This window comes from Erythrolamprus reginae, chromosome 2 (genome assembly GCF_031021105.1).
Source record: "Erythrolamprus reginae isolate rEryReg1 chromosome 2, rEryReg1.hap1, whole genome shotgun sequence".
Classification (NCBI taxonomy): Eukaryota; Metazoa; Chordata; class Lepidosauria; order Squamata; family Dipsadidae; genus Erythrolamprus; species Erythrolamprus reginae.
In genome coordinates this window covers 89,869,560-89,896,182 of record NC_091951.1, presented here as the reverse complement: position 1 = coordinate 89,896,182, position 26,623 = coordinate 89,869,560, and the positions used below count along the sequence as shown (strand labels likewise).

The window sequence follows — 26,623 nt, the reverse complement described above, 5'->3', positions numbered from 1 at the left end:
GTTTTATAAAATTAGGCAGCAAATCAGTGAATGATACAATTTTAGGTAGGAGAATTAAACTTAATGAAAGAATTTTTTTTTCACGTTCAAAGGGACTATATAAATGCTGGCGTTGAAAATGATGTAAAAACTTTGATCCCAAAAGAAGGTACTTTTGAATGTTTTTTTTTTACTTTTTCAACTAAGATATGCAAAATCAGGGTTTTAATACCCACCAATAACATTATTTATTATGCTAAACCTTTTAATACTGCAGTGCAGCTGGTTATGCACTTGCAATTATCAGTAGATGCAGTGCAATGTTTATATCAGAGCAATTTTAAAAAACAGTATACAAATCTCAGTGCCAAATTATGGATAGCATTTAGGCAAGCCTGTCTTATACAAGTCCTGTTACTTACCTTCAACGATCAATTAAAGTCTGCATTATTTGTAATAATACCTCAACTATTCAGAGAACAACACATCCATTTTTTTCCAGTGGTAGAAATGTAAAAGTATTAAAATGTATTAAATATAGATAGGTCTTGGTATCCTTAAAAATGTCATGTTCTGTTAAATATATAAATGTTCTGTAAGCGATCTGAGAATGCAAAAGTATTATGTATACTATCAAAAACTGAATCATATTAAATAGAAAGCAGAAAGAAATATTTGCACCCTTGTAGTTATTTATCCTTTCTCATGTATTTCTATAAGCCCAACTGCTATGGTGATTTCTTCTGGAGAAATGAAGCCGATAACATATTCTCTCCCTAGCTCAGTCTACTGGCAGCATGCGTAAATGTTCATGGTTATAGGACTCTTCACAAATGACAAATTGGTCAGCACAAACTCACCTTGGAACTCCAACATGCCAAAAGTGTTTGAACTAATTGAAGTGTTTGATTATTTTTCATTTTTATGTCAAATCCTGAGATCCTCCTACTGACATTTAGATTGTTGTATTTACCAGATTCCTTTCTCTCTACTTCAGTAGCTTTATTTTTTTTTAAAAAACTTCAAGCATAGGTGATGTACCTGCCAGAAGTAACTACCGTAGAAACACAGGGATGCTCATGCCAACAGTCTAGGCATAAATGTATGTTTTTCCAAGATAAACTGTAAACACCCTCCCTACTTTATCAGAATTTGTGAAGAAGAAAAAAAAGGTATAACCTTGCTTTGCTTTTAGAACCAAGCATGAGATCATCTTTCAAGTCAACCATATGCACAAGTCTGTATATTTAAGAAAAGTCAACATAATATAACAAAAAGTGAAATATGCTTATTAAAAATGTCCTTATAAAAAAACAATCTTGCAATATACAATAAGATGCAATAAAAACAATTTTCTCTCCCTCACCAATAACTAAAACAGCTATGTTCCACAATTTTTTTATATATATATTGGCATTGAAAGATTAAATATTTTCTATGTTGTATGCCTGGCGGATATTAAGTGTATCTCTCAACATCAAGTCTCGAAGCCGCCATAGTGCATCTGCCATTGTGGTATGAGCCCCTTTGCTTTTCAACCAGTGTGTAGGAAGACGACTTTCTTGCTCTTTTGAGAAATGGACATCACGTCTTCGTGCTGAAACAAGAGAAGCACAGAAGCGATAGACTGCCTTAAATATGTCAATACACTTCATCAATAACGCTGATGCATTATACGACATGCAAAATACATTCCTGTTTTAAACGCGTGAATACCAAATGGGAAATCCATGGGTTGAGAATTTTATTTGTGAAAAAGATTTTGGAATTGGTGAGGAACATGAGCTGAAAAAGTCAGTACACAAATATTGCAACAAAAAGAATAAAATCTGCAAGTAATGTAAAACAATAGTTGTTCTTTCATCTGCACTAATCTGACCCCAGGTCATTCTGTTTAATTTTGGAAATAGAAACATAGAAGTCTGACGGCAGAAAAAGACCTCATGGTCCATCTAGTCTGCCCTTATACTATTTTCTGTATTTTATCTTAGGATGGATATATGTTTATCCCAGGCATGTTTAAATTCAGTTACTGTGGATTTATCTACCACGTCTGCTGGAAGTTTGTTCCAAGGATCTACTACTCTTTCAGTAAAATAATATTTTCTCATGTTGCTTTTGATCTTTCCCCCAACTAACTTCAGATTGTGTCCCCTTGTTCTTGTGTTCACTTTCCTATTAAAAACACTTCCCTCCTGGACCTTATTTAACCCTTTATCTTGCCGAAAGATAAAATTGGACAATTGGAAATGATTCAAAGGCCAACACTGATAATCAGGGAACTGAAAATACTGGGAAACAATGACTGGAAAGCCAGATGTGGTAACATTTTTATTTATTTATTTATTTATTAGATTTGTATGCCACCCCTCCCCGTAGACTCGGGGCGGCTCACAATACAATAAAAACAGTTCATGACAAATCCAATAATTTACAATTTAAAATATTTAAAAAACCCCATTATTAAGCAGACATACATACAAACATACCATACATAAATTGTATAGGCCCGGGGGAGATATTTCAGTTCCCCCATGCCTGACGACAAAGGTGGGTTTTGAGGAGTTTACAAAAGGCAAGGAGGGTAGGGGCAGTTCTAATCTCTGGGGGGAGCTGGTTCCAGAGAGTCGGGGCCACCACAGAGAAGGCTCTTCCCCTGGGGCCCGCCAACCGACATTGTTTAGTTGATGGGACTCGGAGAAGGCCCACTCTGTGGGACCTAATCGGTCACTGGAATTCGTGTGGCAGAAGGCGGTCTTGGAGATATTCTGGTCCGATGCCATGAAGGGCTTTATAGGTCATAACCAACACTTTGAATTGTGACCGGAAATTGATCGGCAACCAATGCAGACTGCGGAGTGTTGGTGTAACATGGGCATTTTTGGGAAAGCCCATGACTGCTCTTGCAGCTGCATTCTGCACGATCTGAAGTTTCCAAACACTTTTCAAAGGTACCCCATGTAGAGAGCGTTACAGTAGTCGAACCTCGAGGTGATGAGGGCATGAGTGACTGTGAGCAGTGAGTCCCGGTCCAAATAGGGCCGCAACTTGTGCACCAGGCGAACCTGGGCAAACGCCCCCCTCGCCACAGCTGAAAGATGTTTCTCTATTGTGAGCTGTGGATCGAGGAGGACGCCCAAGTTGCGGACCCTTTCCGAGGGGGTCAATAATTTTTCCTGAATGGGAATGATTATCAGATCTGTTCTAAGGTAAAATGAAAGAATGCTAGAATATGGAAAGTTTCAATGTTCTTTAGGAGGTTAATTTCCTTGTAATTTTACCTGAAAGGGTCTGGTCCCACTTGCTAATATTATTGGAATCAGCACTAAGACCTTCAATATATTTCAGATAAGCTTCTGAATGGAGAAGCCTCTGCGTCTTTGGTGGAGGAGCGACAAACATAGGCGTTGTAGGCTGTTGCATGACCTGTTGAGATGCTGGGTTTTGACCAGGATAGGGAGGTGGTGCTTGTTGACCTGGGGGACCAAGCATACCTATCTAGAAACATAATGTACAATATCAAGAAAATGTTTTAGAAGTTAGGTTAAGAACATCCAAAAATATTTAGCATTATAGTTAAGGATATTTGACAAGTATTAACTAGGTTGTTTGCTTGCAGACGTTTCAATACTTAGCTAGGCAAAGTCATAAGTCTTAAATGCCAATAAGTAAACAACTAAGCTCAGAGAGCACCAAGAATTCCACAATTAAAAACAGCAAAAATATTCAAAAATACTTTAAAGATATGGCAACTGCACTACAGTTTAGCAGGAAATATGGCCCATGACAGGTCAACAAAGATGGTTAAGTTTAATGCCAAATTGTGCACAAAAGAAATCAGTCCATTTTTAAAGTAATGTTTAAGCCACTCAACTATATCATATTTCTAGCCAGCATACAACATAACAATTTAAAACAATGCAACTGAACAATACAAAGAAGACTGTAGAGAAAAAAAGTAACATCATCCCCTGAGGTCTGTCACTTCTTCTAGCCCAAGGTGATGGGGAAGAACCAGTCATAATGTTACATTAGGATATAATAGGTGGGAGCTGCATATTCTACAGGGCAGATGTTACAAAAGGGAAGACCTGAGTTCCAACAGGTGACAGTGTTTAACCACTGAGGGCCCAAAACACGTTGACTCTAAATTACATAGGAACAGCAAAAACTATGGAAAACAAGCAACCCCCCACCCTTGCATAACCAGGATATATGACATGAAAGGCTCAATAGGTGACAGCTAGCACCTGGAATTGCATATGGAAACCTACTGGTAACCAGTACAGCTCACAAGCCAAATGGTGTTGCAAAGATGTATCCTGATATGTCCATAATTGTTCATGCTGCAGCATTCTGGAGCAACTGCAGCTTCCGAGTGATATGTATAACCCATGTGGAACATATTGTAGTAGTTTAAACATAAGATGACCAAACCACAGGTGATTGTCTTAAGGATTTCACTATCCAGATATGGGTGTAATTGGAGAATTATTCTGAATCTGTGCAAAAACCTCCTTGGTCATAGCTATTGTCTGCTTTACAAGTAGGAGATATGAATCCAAGAAGACCTCCAAATTGAGGCATCAGTCTTAAGTTGGGATATACAACCCTGCTCAGGACTAAAAATGAAACATCTCTTGATCCAAGTGGTTCAAATGCCTGCAGCAACTTGGTCTTGCCAAGCTAAAACTTAAACTTGTTCCTCCCAATCCAAACAACCAGTCTCCAGACTTTAGGGCAAGATTTTGACAGCGTCATTTGGTTGGCTGGTATAACTGGCTATCAAACCTTATCCCAAGCTGATGAATGATCTTGTCTAGATAGTAGGGATGGTGAGACCAATCAAGCCCTGAGGCACTCCTGTCAGAGGTCTCTGGCTTGATCTCTCCCCTCCTGCTGTCACCAACTCAGTCCTAACTACAGATAAATAAGAAACCCACCAAAAGTCATCAGCAAGTGCCATTTTGGGGCCATGACCTTTCTAAAACTTAAATGAAAAAGACTCTTTAAGTGGTAACATAGCTACTTTCCTCCAAAAAAGTAAGTTGAGGACTAGTCAAAAATTGTCCAAGTCTTTCAGGCCCTGTGAAAGCTTGGGAAGCATTACTACGTCTCAACAAAGCAGACACTACTACATCATTGCCTGGGTAGCTTTTACCAGCTAGCAAGGATGTATACCTAATAAAGTAGGTGTCTAGATCAACAGATTCTTCCCATGGGGACCCTGTAACTCCTTATTTAACCACAATCCAGATTTTGGCATATCTTGTGTTTTCTCATGTGGGACAAATCACAAATTTCATGTAATCACATTAAAATGTCATCTGAGGCCCCCCAAACTCTCCATGAGTGTGCAGGTATAAAAATGAAGAAGTCTTGAGGAGGGGTGGTAATATAAATGCCATCTCATTTTGGAGGCAGTTTAATTGACAAAATGGATACTTTAAGCTTCTGTAAAGTTTCCCAAGTTTCTGCTTAGCCAACACTGCTGATGTTATAACATTACTAGCACTATCCATACGTAAACCTCTTCCCAGACTGAAAATATTTTCTAACATTTCTGACTTCTATATGTAAAAGGTTATAAGGGACAACCTCTGCAAATTAGAAATGCATTATAAACATTCACATTTTTAATATGCTGGTGTTATTTCCTTATCACCTCTTACTCATGTATTTACCCATTAAAGAACTGGAAGACAGTTCCCTTCTTTTTCAAAAAAAGACCATTATCAGAATATGATTGAATTTTTCTATACCTACCTGCTGCCCAAATGGATTTCCTGGTGCTGGGGCTCCTACCATGGAGGAAACATTTTGCCCTAGAACACCTGTATTTAAAAATATATCAAAATCACAATCTTATTCCAAGCTAAAAACAAAGCAAAGAAAAATATGCTACTCTATTATAACAAACTAATGTCACATCAAAAAAAGTGAAAAATACCATTTGTCAAAATGTATTTTTTTAAAGCAGTATAATTAATCATATCATCTGGATGCCTGGGGCATGTTTTGTTTTTGGGTTCTATCTAATTAACTTCATCCAGTAATAAGTAACATCCCTTCCACTGGATTCATGAATAATTCCCAAGCATTCCTACAATGGAACTTGTGCAAGTGCTCAATACAGCACCCCATGATGGGCCCAATGGTTTGTGCTTGGTCATTTTCCCACAGACTTCTCAGCACTTTCAGGTGGCTTTGCTGGAAATCTGCTCTAGTTTATCCTTTAAAATCAAACATGCAATTTTACTAAATACTATTCCAATCTAAGGAAATAATTCTGAATTTTCTTAAGAACAGAAGAGCACACTTGCTACAGTTAGTAAACAGTAAACTCTGCATCATAGAAATGTATGCCATAATTTATTGTGATTATTTCACTGTAAAGGCTCACGTTTGTACCACTTGTTTATAGAACATTAAAATATATATCTGCTGGCAATTAATAACTTTTCAGGAGACTTCTGAGCCAGTGCTGCTGAGAGACACAGATTTTGACTGTATGCACATCATCTTTAACCTAGAATGGAAAGCTGTGGTTTCCAAACAACACATTTGGGGTTTTACAATAAATAAATGGGTAAACCATTGATAGATGGTTTGGAAGCACTTGTTTACAGTTAAGTATGACATGCAAACATAATCTTTATTAGTTTCTACCTAAATTTATCCAATGCATGCAGAAAAGGCAAAATAAAAATTAGCAGCAGGGGGGAAAAGTAAAGTAACTGGGATTTTCATAACTCCCTGTACTCACTATATTTTTAAAAAGATAGGAATAGAAAAGAAAGTTAAATAATCTTTCGTTTTTGGTTAATATAACTTTCACTGTAATAGATAATTCAATACAATTTTAAGTATGTAATCCAGGAATGTGCCATAATTAAAAATGTACTTCAATGTTCAGGGCAAATGTAAAAAGTACATTTAACTACTATAGGAACTGATTTTTTTCTTGGACAAGTCTTGAGTTTATAATATAGTATACAAGATAGCGTATTGAAAAAAATACAATCATGGGTTAGATGTAAAATTTTACTTGACCTATTAAATCAAGTAGCTGAAAATAGGATATACAGTACATTTTTGAAGTAATTGCAATATTAAAAGGTAGACGTGAAAAACCAACTGAGGTAATGATTTCTCTTGATATTATGAGTTAGTTGGATTTAGTCCAGTTTAAACAAGACTTCTGACATATTCACAGGGAATGGAAAATATAAGCCTTTAATATTCCATATCTCTGGTCAAGTCAAACCTTTAAGCACTAATTGAAGCATTCTTACATTTTACTAGTTAACTCCTTTTGATGTTGGACTGACCACATGTTGCTTTTCCAACAAATTTAATATACCAGCATATATGTTATCTATATTTAAGAGATTTCTTTTTGTACTTTCACATTAACAGCTCAATATCCAAGACCTATGACAGTCAGTAAAAGTCAAGCAATGGAGCTACAAGTGCAACGCTGCAAACCTCTCCTAGAGTAATTGATTAAATGGGGTGGAAACAGAAAGACGAGAGAATGAATGAATGAGGAGGTTCATTCTTACCCGGTGGTGGGATGCCTGGCATGCCTGGTGGAAGTTGATGGGGTGGAGGCACCCCAGGGTGAAGTGGCGGCATGCTGCCCATGCTAACAATGCCATCAACTGGGCCTTGTAAAGGTGGCAGCACTGGTGGATAGCCACCTATCATGCCTTAAAGGACACAACAAATTTCAAACATGCATCAATGACATGCAAAATGGTCATAATGACGTGCACTACCCACACATAAGCATCTTCAGTATTGCCATACAATACTACAATTAGTACTTTACAAAAACAAACAATGTTACAATGACAAATAGAATATTTATAACAAATTAGTATTAGTCAACTGGCCTATTTTTTTGAAGGAAACAAATTCTACATCATTAAAAGTATATTAACTGTAAACATATGTACATTTCCTATTGGTTATATGAACGTATGTAACATTGTTATAAGCACATTATGAATTTGTGGTATGGTGTAGTAGTGTAGCTGCATGGAAAATAAATTGTTAGAAAAAAAGCACTGAGTTTCACTATTTAACTTATGCTTGACAATCATTTAAACAAGTAAGAAATTAATTCAACAACTGAAGAAACTCTTCTTCTTCTCATTAAGACCTTCTAAATATTGAAACAATTTAATGGGGAAGACATGCCCTATCACACCTCAGCTACCATGCACTTTCATAAAATTTTTCATCATAGACGATAATTTCTATAATTAAGATTTCCAAGTTTTAAATTGCCGAAAGCCATACTGACAGTATCAATACCAATTGCCAAAAACTATTATTTGTATTTGCTGATAAACTGAAAATATTTGATTAAAAAAGTCACAGTGTGACAGAAAAGTGGGCATATCTCTTGAGGAAGAGAATTAAGAGAAGGGGACAACTGAAAGAGTTAATCTAGGGGAAGTCTGAGGTATATATAAAATATAGCAAGACCTGTTCTTGAAAATTCATATGCAACCAAGTGGAGCAACATCAGAGAGGAAAATAACAGCATTATGCTGATAGAAATAATGGAGGAGAAGATGTTCCATTAGATAATCAAGATAATGGAAGGGGGGAGAAGAATTGAGGAATGTTATCTTTGCAAGCTGTTTTATAGGCTTCATACAAGGTCAAAACATCACATATGTTCATAAATTATATGCTATCACCCAGTTGGAACTACAGTGGAAGCAGTGGAAGTGATGTGCCGGTGCCTGGAGGCTGTTAGGGTCTGGATGGGTGTCAACAGACTCAAACTCAACCCAGATAAGATGGAGTGGCTGTGGATTTTGTCTCCCAAGGACAATTCCATCTGTCCGTCATATCACCCGGGGGGGGGGGGAATTACTGACCCCCTCAGAGAGGGTCTGCAACTTGGGCGTCCTCCTCGATCCACAGCTTACATTAGAGAACCATCTTTCAGCTGTGGCGAGGGGGGGTGTTTGCCCAGGTTCGCCTGGTGCACCAGTTGCGGCCCTACCTGGACCGGGAGTCACTGCTCACAGTGACTCATGCCCTCATCAACTCGAGGTTCGACTACTGTAATGCTCTCTACATGGGGCTACCTTTGAAAAGTGTTTGGAAACTTCAGATCGTGCAGAATGCAGCTGCGAGAGCAATCATGGGCTTCCCCAGGTATGCCCATGTTACACCAACACTCCGCAGTCTGCATTGGTTGCCAATCCGTTTCCAGTCACAATTCAAGGTGTTGGTTATGACCTATAAAGGCATTTAGCTTTCTAATTATTGAATTTGTATTATATATTGTTTTCTGTTGCTGTGAGCCGTCCCGAGTCTGCGGAGAGGGGCGGCATATAAATTTAATTAATAAATAAATAAATAAATAAATAAATAAATAAATAAATAAATAAATAAATAAATGATGACTTTCGTTATTTACAATGGCTATGTGAACCTTATCTAATAGCTAAAATCAATCTAGTGAAATAAAGATCTCCTATTAACTGTTGATAAGTTTAGGCACAAGTTGTAATAGTTATAGCTTTGCTAATGTTTTTGGTATAATGTAAGGAATGGAGATGCCCTCTAGATAAGAGGCTACAATTATGTATACTGGGACAAGAATCCTCTAGTCAGAAGGTCTTTGCTCAACCCACACCCCCTTAAAAAAAACTTTGAAAGAGATGGTCTAGTGGTTAAAGCATCAGGAAACCAAAAGACTCTGAAATCCTGTCCCACCTTAGGCATGAAAGCCAGCTGCCATCTCACATATTGTCATTGTGGGGAGAACAGGAGGAGGAGGGAGTATTAAGTATGTTCACTGTCTCCATTTTTCATGAAAATAATGAGAGATGAAATATTCATTTCAAAATATTAAACTTCACAGAAAAGAATCCTCGCAATTTAAACTACTTCAAAATACAAACTTTCTTGAACTAGATTCTCAACAGCCTGGAAAACCTCCACACATTTCATAATGCCAAATTCTCAAAAATGTTATTTGTGTAAAAAAAAAAACCCCTAAGGATATTCAAAGAAATTCACTGGAGGACATACTCCATGTCTGACATTGAATTAACAGGAAACAACACGGGCTACTGTATAATGTCCAATAATAAAACTAATGGCTATACTCAGCATTTATACTGAACCTATCAAGCATTCAAAGCAAGTCACAAATTTGTCAATTCTCTTTAGAGAAGTCCTAAAGTAGCCTAGCACCCTTATAGCCCAGCATGTGGAGTTGACATACATGCGTTTCCAAATTGTGGCTGATGGGATATTTGAATAGCTATTCTTAGCCAGAAGCACAGCACAAGCAATCAATGCACAGCGAAGCATGCTCAGGAATTGAGTAAACATTTGAGTAAAGACCTATAATATTATACCATTCACGATGATACTTCTATTAAAAAAGGACAAAGACAAAAAGAATTGGTAGAACCTAAACTACTGTTTCATGGAAAGAGCATAAACATGGAGACAGAAGAGTATTCTATAAGTAGAAATTAAAGGAAGAAGTGTTTTCTCTTATTTTGTCTAATGCCTGCTACTCTGTGTACCCTTCATGCAATTTCATCTTCTGAAACAAATTTAAGGAAGGGATTCATAGGAGGTATAAGTAGAACCAAAATGTTTTAATCCCTATTCTAGGAACACATTTCAAATAGAATCTGAATCCAGCACAAATAGTTGTCGACAATATAATATGCTGGATGTTTCCAGCATATTATGATCATTAATGAGAAATATATTAGCTGCATTTTTTACTTTTTATCAAATGAATATACAGACAAGAGGAGAAACAAGAGGAAAAAAACCCCCAATTTGATACTTCTATTTTCTATAAATTAATTGATAATTCTAAAATCAATTATATGCATTACATTTCCCAAACAAAGAAATAGCTGTAAAACACACAGAACACTATATTGGTTTGAACATGGGTCCATATAAATTTCAAAAGCCATTGTTTAATTAGTGCCTTGCTTTCAAACTTTAAGCACAGAGCAAGATTTCAACACCAAGGTTTCGAAATAAGACTTGGAACTAAGACCTGAGATATCGTACATTGGCCATTTCAAAAGAAAGACTAAATGATAGATATGCATTGTGAGAATAAGCCTGAGACTCATGATCCTCTTCTGTTCTCAAAAAGTCAAATTTCTTAATTTCTCAATTGTTTAAAAGGATTATAAACGTTGGTTCAAAGTTGGCTTCATTCACAAAATTTTAACTAATGTTCACTATACTTCTCAGTTCAATTTTATTGGTAAAAGCTTTCAAATTGCTCCTTATAGACATGCCACAGATAGAGGGTAACATCAAGACCTAATGTATGCCATATTAAGCCACATTTCAATGTTCCATTCAAAGTGACCACTATGGACAGTGATATAGGCAGGCTGTAGTTCAGTGAACATAAGCCTAAGATCTGCTAGTCTAGGAAAAATAATCACAACTTTTTTTCATTTCCTGTGTGTTGATGCAAGCATACATGATCATTTCAGCAGGAAGGTAACATTAGTTTTATTCTCAAATGAAGGTAAAACACACATTTGTTACAATCTTAACCCACCGTGAGAGCAAAATAAAGATGTTTATGGGATCCTGAAAATCAATTACATTATGTGAACAAAATCAACAAGGATGCGTGGCACATTAGAGACTAATTCTCATTACTGAACAAACTTTTGTAGACTAAAGCCCACTTCAGATGTACGGTCATCCACTTTGCCCAAGAAATACTGACGATACAGCAAAAAAAAACACAACCCCCCCCCCCCAACAGTTAATAGATAGGATACAATTCAAACTATACTCATGATCGCCGATTAGGAAAAGTGCTGTTATGGGACTAGTCAGGGTAAGAGTGCATGCTTATGTTTAAATATAATATCTCCACCAGCGGGAGCAACTTTTGCGCTCGAAATCAGGATGCTTTGAAGGTAAATTTTAAGAAGAAAGTTTTGTTAGGTTGGTTAAGAGTTTGGTAAAGTGGATGAAGGAAAAATGGTCAGAGCCCCTCTGTTTGTTTTTACCTGCAACAGGTGCCAACTGCGGATTGAGCATCCCCATTGGTGTTGGTGGCGGCACCACCCCCATAAGAGCCCCGACAGGAGTGCCTGCCCGGGGGGAAGAATTCTGCTGCTGTTGCTGTGCTGCTCGTTCTCTCTCCTGCTGCTCAGCAACCTTAGCTGCCCGCTCTGTAAAAGTATTTTAGATTTTCAGTTCTGTTTTATGACCCAGAATTTAAAAAAAAATTCTCTGATCATTTAGCCTTATGTAGGAGAAAAAAAGCCCACACAATTTTAGTAATACAGTATATAATTTTGAACGTATTCAGTTGCCAACATAAAAAAAAATGACTTCTTGTAAAATTCACAAAGATTTCAAGAAATACGGGGTCAGATCAAGACAACCACGGGGAGAAAGAAAGATGCGGAGGCTATTTGTTGTATCTGCCACCCTTCTATGTTTTCCAAAATCTTCTATTTGAAAGGAACTGACTATTATTATTATTATTATTTATTGGACTCGGGGCGGCATACAAATCCATCTATGCATCTATGCACAGCTACAGAATCTAAGGGGAAAATGTGCTCTGGAACATGTGGGCTCTCACTCACATAGCATCTGTCTGCAACACCTTAAAACAGCTATATGTTTCTCACAGCCTCATTTGACTGTCTTCCGCAGCATGTTCCTGGGGGGGCGGGGGGGGAAACAGATTTGGTTTAAGTGCCAATGCACTTTTTTGCCTTTGAATCTGAAGCATTGCCAAGCCCTACCTGATTGTGGAATTGTGTAATAGCCAGGATAAGGATATGGTATAGAAGGGAGGAAGGGAAAATAGTATCTGTTTGCAAGCTTGCTCACTCATTTGTCGTTTCATAATCTAAGCCATGGGATTTATTCTTTATCACCTTTTTAAAAAAACTGCAACACTTAAAGTGTTATGAACGGAATGGCAGCTGTTTAATGCTAAGCAATATATGCACCTGGGTCCTGTAGTCATGTGACCACGTTTTACTATGGGTTTTCTAAAAACCAGCCTTCATTTCTGATTTTCAATAAAACTGCATCCATGGTGAACTACTGGTTCTCTTATCGACTGCAGCATTCACTTAATAACCGTTGATTTGCTTATCTGCAAAAAAGCTCATAAAATCAGGTCAGTCGCATGACCAGCCCATATTACGATTGTCATGAGTTACCACCATGATGGGTGGACTCCATTACAGACATCTCGAGGACTACCTGTAAGCCAGCTATCTACTGTCTACAAATCCACGTTGATCTTGGTAGAATTAACCTGTTATTACTACTACTGAGGCTGAAGTTGATAAAGAAAACTTATTTATTAAATCACTTTATCTGCTCTTTACCAAATTTGTAATACAATGGAACCTCAATTCAGCAGGCATTCAAAAGACTACAATGACTCAAGTAAGGCAGATGCAAATGAGGCAATGTATACAATTAATATCATCTCCCAAATGACAACTGATACAAAAGATATAATCTGCATCACCTGATAAACAACTATTACATCAATTGAGGCAATTATGTAGCTTTGTATTAAGTGTGTATTCATGTATAGTGGACATCCTCTTCTAATTAATCCATTAAAATAAGACTTCACTGAGTTATTAATATATATTGTCAAAGGAATAGCAAGTGTGAGCTATTTTTGCTATTTTTTTTCTACGTTAACAAGTTTTTAATGTTTTCCTCTTATTGTGGTCCTTCAGTAATGTTGTTTTAAGTTTTTATTATAATGCACTGGATGCATTTGGTAATTTAACCAAACTTTTGGCTGTTTACAAGTATGGTAAATTTTACTCAAGAATATAACATCTATTTAGGCGGCAATTTTAATTCTATAAAATAAGGCTCTTCCAAAATGTCTGCACTACAGATATGGGTTTAGTGTTGCCACTATTCACCCTAACTTTTTGAAGGAAAACTATGAACAATGATCTCTCTCTTATTTTCAAAATAAATGATGATAATATTGTTAGAAAATCAAGAATGGGACAAGCATTTATATATTATCTGTTTGAAGACTTACTTCCTATTGTACTATTTCAGTTTTCAAAACACTTCTGTATTTTAGTCAAATAAGAAAAGGGTGGGTTTTATATTTTTTAAAGAAGGATAGGAATATAAGTGATAATACATTCAAACATATATTTAGGGAACATGAAATTATAAGCATAACCAAACAACACAAAGAATCATCTATTGTGGGTGGGAGGAGTAAACAGTAAGGATACATCAGAATATCTTATCTTTAGTGTCAATAGTGTATGATTTATATCAAAGGGCAGCATTCCTTAGTGAATCAGGAAAAAAATAATGTGTTGTCTTTTGATTTAATTAAGAAAAAAAAGGAATCTATTTTTCTTATAAATGATTGTTTAAACCAGTGATTCCCAACGTGGGGCCCATGCCCCATGGGAGGGGGGATTTAATTTTTAATGGGGGCAGTTCTAAAATGAGCTGTTAGCCTTGAGTCCTCGGAGACGGGCTGCATAGAAATCTAATCAATCAATCAACCAACCAACCAACCAATCATTAAACAAACAAACAAATAACTGAATTTCTGAAAGCCTGCTAATTGTTCTTATATATTTGTGATGAAACAGCTGTGCTTCATCTACCCATTGTTGTCTTTGTTAAAGTGCATTTGCTAGGGCCTGGTCTGAAAAGGATATCCCATCTGGGGGAAGGAGGCAGGAAAGGGGAGGAGGGAGCAACTGCCAACCAATCAGATGTGTTCCCACTAAAGATCATGGAACTGGCAGTCTCTCTCTCTCTCTTTCCTGTGGGCTTTGCTGCTAAGCAGTTGCAGGAAGAGCTGCTCTGTGGGGAGACAGAGTTGATGGCTGTGGGGAAGGCCAGCAGTGAGGATACAGAACCAGGACCCAAGTTTAAATAAGAAACTGTTAGATTTACAGTTATTTTTAATTTGTGTTTTCCCAGGCCGTGTTTTACAACACTTTTCCTCTCACAGCAATCTAGGGCTGGGCCACGCATGCGTAGGCCTTTCCAGGCCTGTGTGATTCACCTCTACCTACTGAACTATCAAAGCATGTCCCCACTAAGCTGCAGGTTCAAACTGAGTAAGTGTGTGTGTGTGTGTGTGTGTGTGTCATAGATTACAACCCCCCTTTCGTTCATGAAAATCTTATTATTCATAAATGAAGATAAAATTATTTTTAAATTTCCCTCTTTCTGTGCCATCTTCTTTTAATATTTTTTAAATAATTTGCATCATTTCGTAAGTTTTTCTCACATTTCTTTCTTTTAGTCAAAAACCCTATGCATAAAATGAGTAGCACAAGCAAGAAAAAGTTCGTCAGTATTCCCAGGATACTTGGCTTCATATCTGCTATCTATGATGAACCTGTCTGCCTCTTATGCCCACAATGCTTGACCAGCGAATCAATGAAACAAGGTCCTCTTGAGGTGCATTTGAAGGTGAAACATAGTGTACACGTAAATTTAGATTTAAAGTACTTAAAGTATTTAAAGGATAAGTTTGAAACTTACTCTTGAGTAAGTTAGTACTCTTGAGGCTAGTTATGAAATTTCTTTATTAAAGATATTGCTAAATCTGGGGGGGGGGGAAATCATACTATAGGGGAGGATTTAATTAAACCATCAATATCAGCATTTCTTAAAACAGTTCTGGAGAAAGATGACAAAGATATGAAAGCCATGCTGCTCAGTAACCTACTGTTAGCAGAAGAATAGATGAAAAGAGTGAAGATATTGAAATACAACTTGTTGAAAAGCTGAAATCAAGAAAATTCTCAGTACAAATGGATGAAGCAAATGGAGACAATGTGGCCGTATTGCTTACCTATGCAAGATATATTGATAAAAGGTGAATTTGTTGAAGAATGTTATTCTGCAAATCATTAGAGACCACCATAATTGCTACTGATATATACAATAAGCTAATGACTTATCTTGCAGCATCTTGTGCTGCAGAGGACGTTCCTGTTATGATGGGCAAGAAAAATGGCTGCTTAAAACTGATGAAAGCTGAGAATCCAGAAATGCTTCTTGTGCACTGCATTTTATTCATAGAGAGAACTTAGTGTCCAAAAATATTTCTCCTGTTTTAATTAGGTACTAAAATCAGTTATAAAATGTATCAATGCTATCAAATCTAATGCCAAATGTGACCGTCTGTTCAAGCAACTTTGTAAAGACAAAAATGCAGACTGGTAAGGTGGCTCTCAAATGGAAAAGATTCACGGAATTATTTGATGTTCTTAGTGACTTTTTAACTGACAAGTCTGCAATGAAGCACCTGCTAACCGTTGATGGTAAAGCATTTGTGAGTTATTTAGCAGATATTTTTGAAAAACTGAATATGTTGAATAAACAAATGTAAGGTACAAATAAAACTCTTGTTGATGCAAAGGCGAAGATATTTGGCTTCATTACATTTATAGAGTTATGTCAAAAACATATTTCTGACAAAAAAAATTGACGTTTCATTGGCTAAAAAAATGTGAAGTGACTGATGCTGCTGTACTTGTCATCGTGGATCATCTGAAAATATTGGCCTCTGATTTGAAAGAAAGTTTTTCTGATTTAAAACAAATTGCTTTTCCAACATGGGTAGCGCAGCCAGTGCTGGTGGATCTACCTGATGTTTCAATGCAGTACCAAGAACTACTCTTGGAAATGCAAAATGATGAGTCACTTATTCAATATAAAAGGAGCAATGCCATGGCTTTGTGATGAGATAGAAACTAAATACCCAAATTTAAACTACTTTGCAAGAAAACTGCTCTTATCGTTCCCATGTTCATATTTAGCTGAATGTGGCTTTAGGGATGAAAATAATTTGCTAATGAAGAAAAGAAATTAGATATCACTGAACGAGGAGACTTGAGAATGAAGCTGACTAAATTGGAGCCTAATACAAAATCTCTGAAGCAAGCATCGAGCACAAAGATCTCATTAACTAAGTTAGTAGACTAAACCTGCAATCCTACAACATTTCCCTGGGAGTAAGCCTCATTGAAAACAATGGTACTTTCTTCTACTTCTGAGTAGACATGAATAGGATTTTGAGGTGATCTTAAGGTGAGCCCAAATTGTATTTTGAATTTGTTAGGTACCTTTATTTTAATATATATAGTAAACAATATAATCAAAGTATTACAGAAAAAGCTTTCATTATTTTGTATTTATGCCTTTCAGTGCTCTATTATATGTTTTGAAACTTTATTTGCTGTTTTTTCATATCCCTTCATACAATTTTTTAAAAATTCATAAGTACTTCTACTGTCTTTCATTCTTTTATTTTTCTTTCATGGATACCATGTTCTTTGGAACCTTGTTTAAATCAAATGAATGGCTTTTAGGCTTCCTCCGCATGAGTAGGAATTCATTTTTTGAATAGTAAGAATTATATATCTTGGTGGAAGGGCATCAGGATTTTAGAGATGCTTAGGTTGAGCATGACCAAAAAAGGTTGGGAACCACTGGTTGAAAAGAAAACATCAAATTGAAACAAGATATTTTCACGAGTTTATATTTTTTCATATGAATTCTATTAGCCTGAACTTGGATTATTACCAAAAAAATAGCAGACAACATTTCACAAATGATTTTGACTTAAATATTTGTGCTAGATATAAGCACAAAAGAGAGGGAAATTATAGTATTGACAAAGCAATTAACAATGATTAGTAGAAGCAGGAGTTAAACCTTGTAGTTTCACTGCCAAATTTAAGACATTCAAACCCAGTTTGCTCAGATCAAGGCTTGCAACAACTGAAATGCAATGAAATGTTAAAGGACTTGTTTCTTTCATGTGTTAATCTACTCTTCTCTAATTATATTTACTTATTATTCATCTCAACACAAAATTTACCAGGAGCAATCTTTAGATGTGTGATGCTTTTACATCACATGTCATGATGTTACATTTTAGTTTAAAGCAAAGATATGCATTTGGCTGAATTCCAAACTGAATTGGAAGGATTTGGAATTTGTGAAATCGAATCCTTTGGAGATAACTTGGAAGCTGCAGCTGATACAAAATGCAGGATCAGGTTAACAGTCAGAGAGATCCATTAGGATTCTGGGCCCAACTAAGAGTGCTGCCTGTCATCTAAAAAGACCTTTATGGCATGACACTAGGATGTATCAGGGAATACCTTACCAGACATGGTTCTGCCTATAATTCAAACATTCAACACTTGTGGCACAGTGCTTAGAAGGCAGTACTGCTGGCTAATTCTGTCCACAACCAGGAATTCAATCCTGACTGGCTCAAGGTTAACTCAGCTTCCATCCGGAGGTCAATAAAATAGATTGTTGGGGGCAATATGCTGACGCTGTAAACTGCCCAGAGTAAAGTACTACGGAGTGGTACATACAATAAATCTAAGAGCTATTGCTATCAAGGGGGAGCTTGCTAAAATATACCTCTCCCATCAGAGATCAAGAGATGGGCTTTCTTGATACTAGACTTTAATTAAAGACATATTCCCCTGAAAACACAAATGTCTTCTACCCTTCTTATATACAGAAAACTTTTTAAAGCAATTTTATTTCAGCAGACTTTTAAACATTCAAGTGTTTCAGTGGGTTTTTTGGGGGTGTGTGTGCGTGTATTTTTGTGATTATTATAATTTTGAACAATTTGCTTCTTAAACACAGAGCTATTCATTATATACTTTAATTTGGTTTGCTCCTGTTTGCCCAAATCATGTCCATTGAGGCATCTCATAAACATTCCAAATAAATAAATAACATTTAAAGCAGATCAGCTCTTTAGTCCAATTGAGAACCTCTTATGTGTAAAATCCAATATTCATCAGATAAGGAAAATGCCAGGGGAGGGAAATATATAGCTTGCAATTGATAACACTAACTTTTAATTATAAATGGTTTGCCAATGCTATCCAGTATATAATATATCCTGACCTCATTTTGCACAAAAAAGCCTGAAAGAAAAACTCTGTAAGGAAACTTAATGTAATTCTGCAAAAAGAAAATGTATCAATAACTAAATAAAGTGTTTATCACAATCCTCATCCTTCTCCTTTCACTTAACATAATAGATCACTTTTAAAAAACCACCATCAAATTATGTCCAAGTGAAAATAGTGTACTTTTCATCCCTGTAAAATAAACCCATAGTTTATTAACAATTAAATGTAGATTTTAAGTTTTTGTATCAAAACTAGCTTCTGAATCAAAGTGGGGAATATATAAATCAATCTACAACAAAATGCCCCATTTTTAAAGCCTCAAAATTAAGATTCAGATCAACTGTTGCTTTATATGATTATCTCTACTCAAAATACAAATCCAGTTACAATTAGTTTCCATTATTTATTTAAAACTATTTATTGATATATAAATTATGTAGCATTTCATTTTCCATAAAAGTAATTTAAGAAGGAAAATTGTAATCATGGGTTTTTTTCTTATTTTAATGTAGTTTCAGACTGGATTATTTGCTTTCTCTATTTGCAGAAACAGTACAAATTGCTTGACTTTGTTTTAGTTATTATCTGCTCCAAACACATCCAAAATGACTAATAAAATTTAGTCACAGGACAAAGTTTTAGGATCAAACTTTACACATTTAGAGCCAGCATACTGACATCAGTTCACTATTACTTAATTATAATAAGTTCATTCTAACTACAATTAAACCAGAATCCAACCCATGGATTCTATTAAAAAAAAAAACAGGATTAGTGGAAACAAATAGTTAACTCCCATGGGTCTTATATAATAACAATACCAACAACAATATACACATTATGAAAGGAATGATCCCAAATCACAACTATATATGTTTCGAAAGACAGATGGAAGAATTAGAAAATAGAAAAACCAAATGGAAAAATTAAAAATTCAATACAAAGTTTAATCTAAAATTCAGTTTGTTTTGAAATAATTGATTTTTTTCATTCTGCAACATTTATATTCATTTTCCAATAGTATAATAATTTAAATTAATTATAATATATGATTGGAAAATATGGTTTTTAAACATATGAAGATTTATTGTTAAATTTTAAAAAAAGTTATTTTAACTAATCACTATGACAAAGAATTAAGAGCACATTTGGATTCAATAATTCAAGTAAAATGCAAAATTTCATTAAGTTGCAGTTCTTTGTTTTATATAATTAATGAAAGGATGTGTTACTTTTCTATAGAGAAATTTTGCTACATCATCCATATAGGATGTACAATGTTGATAATTTAGAAACACCTAAAAGAGACTAAATGTGCCCTTTCCTGTTCTATTTTGTCTTTCAGTTTTGAATAAATGTATTTTTCACACTATGCTGGTGCCTTATTTTCTTACTGTCTTATTCGGTAACAATATTTAATAATGCTTATCTTACTCTTTATTTCTATGTGGTTTAAGACCTGTAGCAGAATATCTGGACCAGTTATTTTGAATTGGTGTACAGATTTCAGACTTCTTTCTCTACCTTATGTCTGCTGTAATTTTTTCTTTGGTCTCCTTTTCAATTTTCAATCTAATTTCTTTTCAAAACATCTTGCTTTAATAATTCACTTGGTATTCTCCGATTCAAGTCTCTGGTTCTATTACTTCTGCTTTTCTAATTTCCAAATCCCTCTGTAAATTTCACCACCACTAACACATCTAATTTATTATGAGCAGCTCAGGATATAATCATTTACCTGTTTAAAGTTTTCAAGACAGAAATTGGACTTGCCTGTTTAGACATTGCGTCTTTTTCTGATTTAGATTTACCTTCATACTCTGCTTTCTTGGAGGCTTCCAAATTTCTCCACTCTGTTCCAACCAGTCTGCTGAGTTCTCCAAAGGAATAATCTGGATGCTGAGCTTTAATAACAGCTCTCATCTCACTGCTAAACAAGATGTATCCACTCATATTGATCTTCCTTTTAGAGCCTTCTTTTTTTACATTGCCTTTGGCAGACTTTGGAGTGGACTATAAAAGAGAGAGAGAGAAATTGCCATAAATGTACTGTATAGAAAAATTCAGATGTGTTTATTTCATCAATTTGCACATTGTCTCAGATTGGCTATTTTGACCATTATGGAAGTGCTTCAAGTTTATTATGTGTAGATCGCACGACCTCCACCACAACAGTATGAGAGCTATATAAGTTGTAGGATATTTATTAGCATAGATCACACTTTATAATGAATCTGAAATTTTCTGTGAATTCTTACATGAGGAAATTCTAACATGAGGAAATGAGAAAAAACACAAGAAGCTATGTACAGTACCTGTAAATCATTGGCTCTGCCTCCTAAGATCAGCAGAATATTTGTAAACTGGAATGTATCTAATACAGATAGTCTTCAACAGATGAACACAATTGAGTCCAAAATTTCCAGGGAATTTTGCCCCATTTTACAAGCTTTCTTGCTACAGCTGTTAAATGAATCACTGCAGTTGTTAACTTGGCTAACATGGCTGTTAAGTTAATCTGACTTTCTAATTGACTTTTGAGTGTCAGGAGGTTGCAAAAGGTGATCATGCAACCCCAGGACACTGCTGCTGCCATAAATATAGGCAGGTTGCTAAGTGTCTGAATTTTGATCAAGTGACCATGGTGTTGCTGCGACAGTTGTAAGTGTGAAAAATGATCATAAGATACTTTTTTTTCAGTGCCATTATAACTTTGAATGCTTACTAAATGGTTTTAAGTTCAGGATTCCCTGTATTGCTTATTATTCAAAAGAGTTATGTAGCACTTTTTAGAGTTAACAAATGTTTAAGGCACCAGCTAGAAAAAGGGAGACAGTATAAAATCTAATACTGCCTTAAGCATAAAAGCTAGCTGGGACTGTCACTCTTTTTCAGACCAAGCCATCACACAGTGAGGAAAACAGGAGGAAGAAGGAGCATTAGATCTGTTTACTGCCTTGAGTTATTTATACAAAAATAATAATTTAGGATAAAAATAAATGACCATTTCAAATAGTTTAGAAGCAATTAAGAATATTCATCTGCCATGTTTCACAGTACCACAAGCTTACATTTGTTGCAAGTCTATATAACTGCATGGATTAAATAATGATTGATGCTAAGACTTCTGCCCAGTGGTATCTACCTGTCCTATGAGATCTGGCAGGAGAGGTTTGTTAAGGGCCCATCCGTAAGTGCCATCTCTGACCGTGCTCAGAAAGAAAAGCTTTTCTGCTGTGGTACCTGTCTTCTGGAACACCATTCTCCTAGATATTAGATTTGTCCCAACTGTGCTGGTTTTTCACAATGTACTAAAAATCTGGCTTTACCATCAAACCTGAAAACCTGGTATCGGTAGTATGGGTGAGCCTATTTCTTGGCCTTGGTTGTGTTAACGGATCATTCTCAAGAGCTATGTTTGTCATGTTTTCTCTGTTGTTTTAAATTTAGTTTTCTTTTTATTATGTTTTTATTCTTTTTAACTGTTAGCCATCCAGAATCATGCACCTGACATGGGTAGCGATATAAATTTATTACATGAACACATTGCATCACTCACACATACTTACATTGCTACACAGTTAATAAAAGCATCTTCCTTTTGCCAATATGATTTAGTTATATTGGCAAAAAGTCATATTACCTGTGGTGGAGTATATGGCATTATATCCAATTCATTGGAGTGTGGAGTCTGCAGTTGAGGTATTGTTGGTGCTTCTGCGACTTCACCTTCCTCTTCCCCAATATCTTCAATATCTTCTTCTCCACCTTCTAACTCAGCAAACTTTGCTTCTAGCTGCTGAATTTTTTTCTCTAAAAGTGGAGATGGCTCCTTTTGTGGAATAATGGGTTTCCTAGAAAAGAAAAAAAGTCTATATTTACTGAACAGCCTTCCTTTTCATTAGAACACAGAAAGAAGCAATACAAGAGTAAACTAAACAAATGCTAAATGTTAGGTCAGGGAAATATAGCTAAGTCCAGTTTACATCAGTATTTTCCACTAACCCATCAACATCTTTCTGTCTTTGAAGACCATCCTCACTTCAACTGCATCACATATGACTTTTCCCTCTGTGATCACTCATCTTTTAACTCACCAGTTATTTTTAACCCCATATCTTCTTGTTTAATACGCAGATTTCTAAAGTACACCATTCTGCATTCGACCTACTTTTACATTTCTCCTGACATACCCAATTTCCAAATAAACCAGTGGGCAGAACCAAGCTGTTTCATACAACCATTTTAATTAGGTTTTTTCAACAACCATTAATTTCTTGCATTATGTCACATGCCACCGTTATTTGCTTATATTAAAATTTTCCATCCATTTTCACATCTTTAATAAACTATTTTCTGAATAAAATCCCTTTTATTTGCTTTGAGCTTGAAACAGCATAGGAGGTTTTTGTGCCTATCTATCTCAGAGAAATAGGCAGATCTTTTTGTGGCCTTAATATGAAGTAAGCCAAGATGGCGCAGTGGTCAAGGTGCAGTACTGCAGGCTACTGCTGCTGACTGCCATTTGGCAGTTCAAATCTCACCAGGCTCAAGGTTGATTCAGCTTTCCATCCTTCCGAGGTGGGTCAAATGAAGACCCAGATTGTTGGGAGCAATATGCTGACTCTGTAAACCACCTAGAAAGGGCTGTAAATCATTGTGAAATAGTATATAAGTCTAAGTGCTATTGCTATTCATAGACTTCTGTAATTTTTAATTAGATAAGGGACCAGATATGAGACATGATCCAAGCAACAGTGCATTACTTGAGGAAAGGAAAAGTTCAAAGTTTTGAAAGTGATAATGGTCTCTGATTTAAGGGGCCTGACTTGGATCAAAGGAAAATCTATGTCCAACTTCCTGTTATGATATATACCAATCAGAATTCAGTCCTGGGTATGGAACTGATACTGCACTGATTGCTCTCATTAATGCCTTATGGTTGGAATTGATGGGAAGGAAAGAAAACCTTATTGATCTGCTGAACCTCTAAATCACTTTCAATATTGTCAATATTTCTACAATCTCTGCAGTGCTGGGAAGAGGTATTCCCTGTTGTAAAATCAACTAAGTGAGATTATTTTTTATTTAAAAATTAAAATTCATTTTACCTGAAATAATAAATTTCATCATCTACTACCTTAGCAGACAAACAAAATCTTTTTAGTCCCTTGAATTTTTTCATCTGTTTGTCACTTTCATTGTAGCGACTTTCACAGAGAAGAACATCATTTTCATGGATTTCGGTTGGTCTACAGGAAAGAAAGTCTTTGAAAGACAGCACAGCACACTTTCCTGAAAGAGAATAGATAATAAATAGCTGTGTTTTATTCATTAATATGTAAAGCATGACATTTGTAATGTGTCAGAAAATTCTGAAATACCAAAATGTGTGGGGCAATCAGGGTGATTAGTTGAACTCATAAGCCAATATAGCAACTAATGTCACATGTGCTGCATACAAATATTGGTTCCTAATATGATATGTAGCTCCTGATAATGTCATTGATTCAACAGATACCAAATGAGCATCCTTAATCTAGACACAAAACTGTATCTGCTGTCGAATATTCCCAAAAGTTGCTTCTCTATAAAAGAGCTAGATGAATTAGAGTCTATTTTTTCTTTCTTGTTAATAAACTAAAACTTTTTAAAAAATAAATGTCACTATTATATAACTTTATTTTGCAGCTATTTTATTAAAGTAAGGTAGTAACCGTTTTTTAACTGTACAATTTAAAACATAGTAATAAAGTTTATTATTTAATTACCCAAAATGCAGGTCATCGGGCAAGTCTCTTCCAAGTTACTCAAAAATACTTCCTTCTTATAAAACATTTTAGTTGGCTCGTGTTCTGTTTCTTCTGGGTGAATAAAAATTGGACCAAAGAAATATGCAGCTCCATCTCTAACCCACATTTTTTCTATTCTGAAAAGTTAGGAAAAACACTGCTTGAAAGTATTTCAAATTCAATTTTAACATTTCCTTTCACTTGAATGATTGATTATGCAATTAAGTCAGTGTTGACTCTAATCAATCACAGAGACAGATCTTCCTCAGGATATTAATGCATTATATGACAGTTTTATTCCTTTTTTTGCTGTGCTACCTTCTGCAACTGCAGGTATTCCTCAACTTATGTCCACAATTGGGACAGAACAATGCAGTTGTAAAGCGGGCCATCATGTAACTACATCACTTAGCAATGGCAATCCCTGCTCCCTCCACTGCAGTTGTTAAGCAAATCCCACTGGTTGTTAGGTGAAAACCAACCTCAATACAAGCCACTGCTATACATTTATACCACTTTAGGGGGAAAAAAGTTGTACCTGCCAACTCTTGGTCGGACTAAACCATGCGATTTTATGAAGACACAATCTCCAACTTTTAACCACATGTCATTGTAACAAAGCTGTTCATAGTAATGACAGCCAGGTTCTCCGTTTGACATGTCTACTGGAACATCTTCCTTATCCTGAAATACGGAAATATTTATGAACTAAGAAAAGTAATGCAATTGATATTAAAGAATAATATTTATTGGAAATCTCCAGCAACACCCAGAGGCAATGATTATACAGGGTCACCCGTATCCATATATATGTCCAATATATGCTGCATAAATTACTTTTATTTATCTCTACACATATAGTTTCCTTTGCCTCTAAAAATGATGAAAATATAAAAATTATGGGAAAACTATCGAAAAGTCAGAATTGTCTGTCTCTAAATAAATTTAAGGCACTCACATTCCCATTTTAATAACACTTTCCCATTCAATAAATACCTTTTCAAGACTAAGAATGCTATCCCCAATTTTGGTATCCTCTGATGTTTCAATATGTTTCTCTTCATCAATTTTGTCTGTATTAGCAAACACTGATGCAACACGAACCACAGGTAAGGGCACATCTCGAGGGACAAATCGTACAGAACTAATTGGCATAGTCCACAATTTAATTTTCTTAAAAGACTTTGTCTTTGCAGAATAACGTGATTCACAAACATAGACATCTTCATCTCTGAAGTTTTCTGGACATAACTTAAAATATTCCTGTAAGATAGAAAGAAATGAAAATTAGGGAAATACACACAGACATGCAGACAACAGAAAACAAACAGCATTTTATTGAAACACTATCAATAAAGTTATTAAATGGCTGCTTTTTGCAATTCAGGCCTCTCATGGTGACAGTAGTGTTGAGTTTCAACAAATGAGAAAGGTTTCAGGCTGAAGCCATATTTTATTGACCCCTGATTCTATCCTGTCCTATCCCTGACCCTTGGTCTTACGTTGAAGTCTGTTTAATCTAGCACTACAGTATTAGAATCCACTCCAAACCTAAACGTTTTAGTTATATAGGGCGATAAGGCTACATTTTGGAAACTCAAAACCAAGCAAAACATCCATTACAATACAAGGATAATTTTTGAACCTCTTATCAAACAAACACCCCAACTTGAGCTAGCACCCATTATCCTCTCTCTCTTCCTTCAGATAAACTATTTTCTCCCTAATCACTTGTGTCTTAACTTCTATAAATTAGACACTATTTACAGTTTATTTTCTATAAACAGACACTTTGACTCTCCAAGTATTGCTAAATAATCTCAGCACTGTGATGCTAAAAGAAATTGTAGGCAACAGTGACAGGGCCACTTTTCC

At 35.7% G+C, this 26,623-nt stretch overlaps 1 protein-coding gene across 1 annotated transcript in view; it reads right to left on the bottom strand.

Annotated features, from left to right (window-relative positions):
- Positions 1–1,193: 1,193 nt before the first annotated feature.
- The window catches only part of PBRM1 (polybromo 1), a 56,878-nt gene continuing 31,448 nt past the window's right edge, over positions 1,194–26,623 (bottom strand). The window contains 11 exon segments of the mRNA XM_070738639.1: positions 1,194–1,576; positions 3,261–3,477; positions 5,746–5,813; positions 7,545–7,691; positions 12,027–12,191; positions 20,768–20,969; positions 22,600–22,810; positions 24,068–24,251; positions 24,728–24,885; positions 25,287–25,432; positions 25,745–26,011. Coding sequence (XP_070594740.1) covers positions 1,404–1,576; positions 3,261–3,477; positions 5,746–5,813; positions 7,545–7,691; positions 12,027–12,191; positions 20,768–20,969; positions 22,600–22,810; positions 24,068–24,251; positions 24,728–24,885; positions 25,287–25,432; positions 25,745–26,011 — 1,938 coding nt within the window. The 3' untranslated portion in view covers positions 1,194–1,403.